This window comes from Phragmites australis, chromosome 13 (genome assembly GCF_958298935.1).
Source record: "Phragmites australis chromosome 13, lpPhrAust1.1, whole genome shotgun sequence".
Classification (NCBI taxonomy): Eukaryota; Viridiplantae; Streptophyta; class Magnoliopsida; order Poales; family Poaceae; genus Phragmites; species Phragmites australis.
Window position 1 is genome coordinate 19759105 of NC_084933.1, and position 6253 is coordinate 19765357.

A 6253-nucleotide genomic window follows, 5' to 3' on the forward strand; every position below is an offset into this window, starting at 1 on the left:
AAATAAAAGAACCATGATATTTACATATATTAACCATGTCTTTTCAAAAAGTGTGAAGTGTTATGTTTGATGTGTGTAAGATGTGTTTATGGAAACTCTAGTGGATGTTTTAACGAGGATGAGTAAATGTAGCCCACAAAAATAAGAATTATCTTAGAGCAAGGTTCGCCTTTATAGTGTTTTTGCTGAAAGACACTTGCATCGGTTGTATAAATACCAGTTCGCTGTGACATCCTACCTAGTATTCAATCGTACAACCACATAACCTAAATAGATAGGACTTAATCTAACCCCTTCAACTTAGGTTGGTACCTACTCGAAGGTCGATAGTGGTAACGGAGACCAGGAGAAGACATAGGCAGTACGTAACCTAAGGTCCAACTAGTGATGTTGTTAAGGTTATATTAAAATCATAGGATTGCTAAGTGGTCCTATGAACCGCTTAGCAATATATATATATATATATATATATATATATATATATATATATATATATATATATATATATTATTTAAAAAATAAAAATCTTGAGAGATGCTTTTCAAATGACCTGTTACATGGCTATCTGATGTGATCTATTCTCGTGTCACATCGCTTTCTTTCTTCTCCCTCCATTTTCTTCACTACTACCGCTTCTACACATAAATCAAAGAAGCATTGTGGAATAGTGGCATTTCGTTAATGGCGAAAATGTTCCTAGTGAAAGGGTTGTGAAAAAGCTCCACGAGACATCCTGTTCAGAGTATTGAACGGTGAGTCTGTTTGGTCAAATAGGCCTGACATGTCTTTTGTGCCTCCAAGTTTGAGCTGCGTGTGACGTTAGTTTTTATTGGTCTTCCAACAATTCAAATCGTCGGTTGGCTACTGCTAGGCCGCTACCTTTTGAAATGGGGTCCTTTTATGTCCATGGAGCAAAGTCAGAGTACTATAGTGTTTTTAACTTTACTCCATCTCAGTCGTGCGTTTGAGAAACCACGGATTATATTTAGAGTTACAGTAGATAAATAAACAGTAAATATGTACAATATTTTTAAAACAGTAACAACGCATAGTGTTTCTATAAACAGTAATGTCAGAAGTATTATAGTAGATGAATAAACAGTAATCTGTACAATATTTTTTAAAACAGTAACGACGTATAGTATTTCTATAAACAGTAATGTCAGAAGTATTATAACAATAGACTTATTTTTACTGTTTACCTCTGACGTTGAAGCACAACGTGAGACTATCCCGTACCCTTCCTTTTGTGTCTTCCATAGGCGCCTATAGGCCGTAGCCTAGTTAGATTCCTTGACTGTCTCTAGCGGTGGTCCCATGGGCCACAGCGGTGATATGCAGGCCCAGATTCTAGCGAGCCCTACCCCTGGCACACGTAAATCAGGGCTCGTCTCCTCTTGAGCTCTCCAACCACACCTGTATAAAAGAGTCCCGCGAGGCCGCGAGCGGCGGCTCCAGCACAGCTGCACAGGGGTAGGTGAATTGAGGAATCCTCAGCTCCCGATTGCTGGAACACCTGGGTCTGGTGAGAGGAGGGGGAGAGACGGGGTTCAACCTGAAGGGTAGGTAGACGGAGAGAGGATGGTGAAGGTCATAGAGGGGTCCCCGGCGAAGATGGGTTTCCGGATGCCGGCGGAGTGGGAGCCGCACGAGCAGTGCTGGATGGGCTGGCCCGTACGCACACCTCACTCCCTTCCTCTCCGTTTTCCTTCCTCGTTTTGCTTGTCCGATGTTCCTACCGTCTTCCTTTTGATGCTCGACGGTCGTCGCCGCGGGGCTTAGAGTCCGTTCTGCGGAGTTTCAAGCAATCCCCTCGTGATGCCGGGATCTGAATTCTGACCTACACTGCCTGTTGGTTGAGAAATGATTGGTTTTTCTTGTTGTAATCTCAATTTAGGATTGGGGGGGGGGGGGTGCTTTCCGTGTAAAATTTGAGGGCTCTGCACGACCTGTCGAATTAGCACCTCCTGCTTCAGAGTAAGATGGTTGGTGCTTTCCCCCCTTCTTTTTAGGAAATGCAAGATGGTGCTTTCCAAGCTAGCTGATCTGTCCGAAGTTCAGTCTGAAAAAATTGGGGTCGATGATGCGCTGCCGCAGTGCTCTGTGAATTGTATAGTCCTAGCTAGTCTTGTAGGCTTTCTTTTTCTTGAGCCGCGGACGAATTAGTCAGTCTATCTGTTATAAAACTCGTGCATGTTCCTGGGAGCAGCATTAGCGCCTTAGCAGCCGGATTAAGTAGTCAATACTACTTGTCTTGTCAAGTTGGAACCTTTGAATCGTAACAGTATTATTTGATTTGGTCTCAATCACCATATTTCATTTTATAATTTTTTTATGATGTACACTCCACCAACCACAAACTGTCGATGATAGTCTATGAAAAAAACAAATAAACTGACCCTGCAACTTGCCAATACTTAATAATGGCCATAAATTCTGCTCCCTTTTGTCTGCCATTACTAACCATGTGAATGCACATGAGACTTTACTGAACAATTCCAAGAGCATCATCATAATAAACGTTTTTTATAATTTTTTCTTTGAATGCCAGGCGCGTCCAGACAATTGGCGGGAGCATGCTGGTCCAGCTCAAGAGATATTTGCGAGAGCTGCAATTGCCATTTCAAAGTTTGAGCCCGTCACATTATGTGCAAGTGCCGAACAGGTATCAGATAGTCTCAACGCTGCCTCATATCAACTGTGTTGTAAACTGCTTCATTATCGTACATGGTACAGTGCTGCTCAGTTTCAGATTTTTGTTTCTGGCAGTACCCCAATGTCTACAAGCTGATGCAACATCAAAGAAACATCAGGGTGGTTGAGATGAGCATGAACGACTCCTGGTTCCGCGATATGGGACCTACAGTGCGTCACTTCAAATCTTGGTCTTCTCTATTTTGATTTGCGATCTGTTGTTTGGGATTGCTAATATCATTCCTGGTTTTTAGTTTATCACTCGTAAAGGCGGACCAGATTCAGAACAAACAATAGCAGGAATTGATTGGCAATTTAATGCTTGGGGAGGTATGTTTTCTCTAAATTGAAGTATGCATGCTTGTTCAGTACTTTCTCATACTGTTTATACCAATTATGCTGTTTTTCACAAAATAAGTATTCATGTTCCTGCAAAGATGTCAGTTATCATCCATACCGTTGTCTTAGTAGCAACCAGCAAATGATTTCATAATTTCCAAAGGCAATAGAAAGTCTTGGGTCTGGTTTGCTCTAGGAAAACATAGATGCACTCTTTTATTTTTAGAATAAGGATTTCATAACTTCATAAGTAGATGACCCCAATGGCTAATCATCTTTGTTTCATGAAGATAAGTGAGTTCTGTTTTTGCTATCCTACAGGAATCTATGATGATTGGAGTCTTGACAGTGATGTTGCCAAGAAAGTAAGGAACGGAGCCATGCTCAAGAAGAAATTGATGTTTGCTTTAGGCTATTTTCGTACTGATAACTGACTTTCCTATCTGGACATCAATTTCAGATAGTCGAGATTGAAAGGATCCCTAGGTTTCCACATAAAATGATTCTTGAGGGTGGAAGCATCCATGTAGATGGCGAAGGTCCCTGATATCTGTTCATGTTAATGAATCGATAGTTTCTGTATATCTGTTGATAGCTTGCTCACAAATGGTCAAATTTCATCAGGTACTTGCATTACGACGGAAGAATGCTTGTTAAATCCTAACAGAAACCCCAACATGACTAAATTAGAAATAGAGAATGAGCTGAAGGAATTTCTTGGAGTCACAAAAGTCATTTGGATACCTCGTGGACTTCACGGTAACCATGACAAGTACTTTGTCACTTAAAGATGTAGAACTGTAAGATTTATGTTCCCCACTTCTAGAGTTCTAAATGTTTACCTTACTGATAAATTAAGCTTTTGACCATGCCCCAGGTGATGAGGATACAAATGGCCACGTTGACAACTTATGCTGTTTCATTAAACCCGGTGTGGTCCTCTTGTCGTGGACCGATGATGAGAAGGACCCACAGTATGAACGATCAGTCGAGGCGCTATCGACTCTCTCACAATCTGTTGATGCGAGAGGACGGAAGATAGAAGTGGTGAAGATCCACGTCCCACGGCCTCTATACATGACAGAGGAAGAGGCAGGGGGTGTTGTTTCAACAGTCAGTATCACAGCTACTAATTATTTGTTATATGTCATCTCCAATGCTGATTCCAGCCATTGCTAACAATGAGTGATGTGTGGCTGTGGTTTTCAGGAGCATGCTGTGCCGAGGGAACCGGGCACGAGATTGGCCGCGTCATACGTGAACTTCTACATAGCGAACGGCGGGATCATAGCACCGGCTTTCGGCGATAAGTGGGACAAAGAAGCACGCGAGGTTCTCCGGAAAGCATTTCCTGATCATGAGGTAAGCTTTACAGCGCGGTGTGGCCGTGTGGGCACTGCAGTGGACTTGGATTCGAGTTGGATGATCTGACTAGCCTTGTGGATTGTCGGCACGCAGGTGGTGATGGTTGAAGGCGCGAGAGAGATCGTGCTGGGAGGTGGGAACATACACTGCATCACGCAGCAGCAGCCCGTGCGCCCATCGTAGATGAACGGCGAGAAGAAGATGCTACACGGTTATTGATCCGGTCATTATTTGGCCTGAGCAAATTGTGTGAGAAATAAAGCCCCGCCAACTGCTGTGGTTTGCAAGTATCAAACGCGACGCCGGCAGTGTCTTACGCTAGAAACTGCTCTGCCCACCGGCCAGTTGATATCCGTGATTCACCGGTCCCATCGATTTGACGAAACGAACGCGAATCGCTTGCCGTCGATACCCTTTAGTGTCACCGGTTGGTGGTGACAGCGGAGAGTGCGTCATGAATTGGTCATGACTTGCCCTTTTGCGCTGGCGCGTTGGCAGCTCGGCGACAACCGAACGCCGGAGAAGAGGGTACACAGTAACTCCCAGGATTCATGTGCGAAACAGCTCAGGAGACAAGGGTACGTGGGCGTTCAGCCTTCGGGGTGTCCTGCGCCGAACGTCTGCTCGTTCATGTGGTACACCGAGCGATCAAGCGGCCTATTTGCATACGTTGAGGTGTGTGCCGATAACTCGAGAGAGGACAAGCCGGCTCCGCTCAAAAGTCAAAGGCTACAAGTAGAGAGCTCGAGAGAGGACATTTCTCATAGTACAAATAATGCAACAATTCCACAATCTGCCACCCCCTTCTCCTTGCAAGTTGCAGGCAGCAAAAAAGAACAAAGGCTCGTGCTAATTTTCAGTCATCTGAAAATAACTTTCAATCAGGCGTCCTCGTCCATTCGATCTTCATCCGACGACTACCATTGTTTCTTCAACCTCCCACCCTTGCAGCACCTATTTCTCTGTGCTCTAGCCCCTGCCTCCCGCCCTCGTGCATATGCCTTCGATAGCATCCTTGCCATCAGATCCGCTCACATTGCTCTCGTCGTATTAACCTCTCTGTTTTAAAGCTCCCCTGTCTTAGCACCGTCACCTAAGCCCGCTTGCCTGCCTCCCTTCGTGCATATGTCTCAGACAGCTATAGAACTCCCCAACCTTGAAAACCTTGAAACCTTAAAGCTCACCGGTGGTACGAAAGAATGTTGCATTAATCGAGAAATCAGACGTCTAAAAAATAGAAGATGTTAATAATAAAACACAACTACCTTTAGGAACACCTCTAGCTCCAAGAGAACCGATCAACAAGAAGGAAGCAGAAGACGGCTAGGGAGACGAGGACGGACTTGCGCTCGCTCAAAGACCACAACCGCCGCAGCCGCGACCTGCACCAGCTCGACGAGCCCCGTCTGCACAGTACACTACCGTACCAGAGTAGCAGTCCTGGTTTGATTGGCAGCCTACAAACCTCTACCTCACCCGGATCTCGTCCTCCTCTAGTTCGCACACTTCTGCACTTCCAAAAATCGTGAAAAATTGGATACATACTCGTAACGTTAAAGTATGTGCGTCTATAAAATTTCATAAAACTACGGATACTTTAATAAAATTATTATAAAATTACAAATTTAAATAATAGTTTTATAAAACTATAAATTTAGTGTCAATTTTATCGTAAAACTATATATTTTTAGCAAAATTATCGTAAAACTACAGATTTAAACAATAATTTTACAAAATAATATATTTAGCATCGATTTTATCACAAAACTATATTTTCTAGATGAGCTGTTCTCAACCCCGTTACTATAGCGACTGTACCCTGCTTGTAGTCTTACAGTTACTGTCAGCTCATGAA

General features: G+C 43.6%; 1 protein-coding gene across 1 annotated transcript; it reads left to right on the forward strand.

The window, feature by feature from the left end:
* The first annotated feature begins 1402 nt into the window (after positions 1-1402).
* Positions 1403-4765, forward strand: LOC133889244 (agmatine deiminase). The gene is made up of 10 exons (XM_062329741.1): positions 1403-1674; positions 2552-2665; positions 2770-2865; positions 2949-3024; positions 3355-3398; positions 3494-3572; positions 3658-3792; positions 3911-4146; positions 4243-4395; positions 4492-4765. Exons 1-10 carry the CDS (start codon positions 1582-1584, stop codon positions 4579-4581), a joined length of 1116 nt encoding a protein of 371 aa, XP_062185725.1. The 5' UTR covers positions 1403-1581; the 3' UTR covers positions 4582-4765.
* The last annotated feature ends 1488 nt before the right edge of the window (positions 4766-6253 follow it).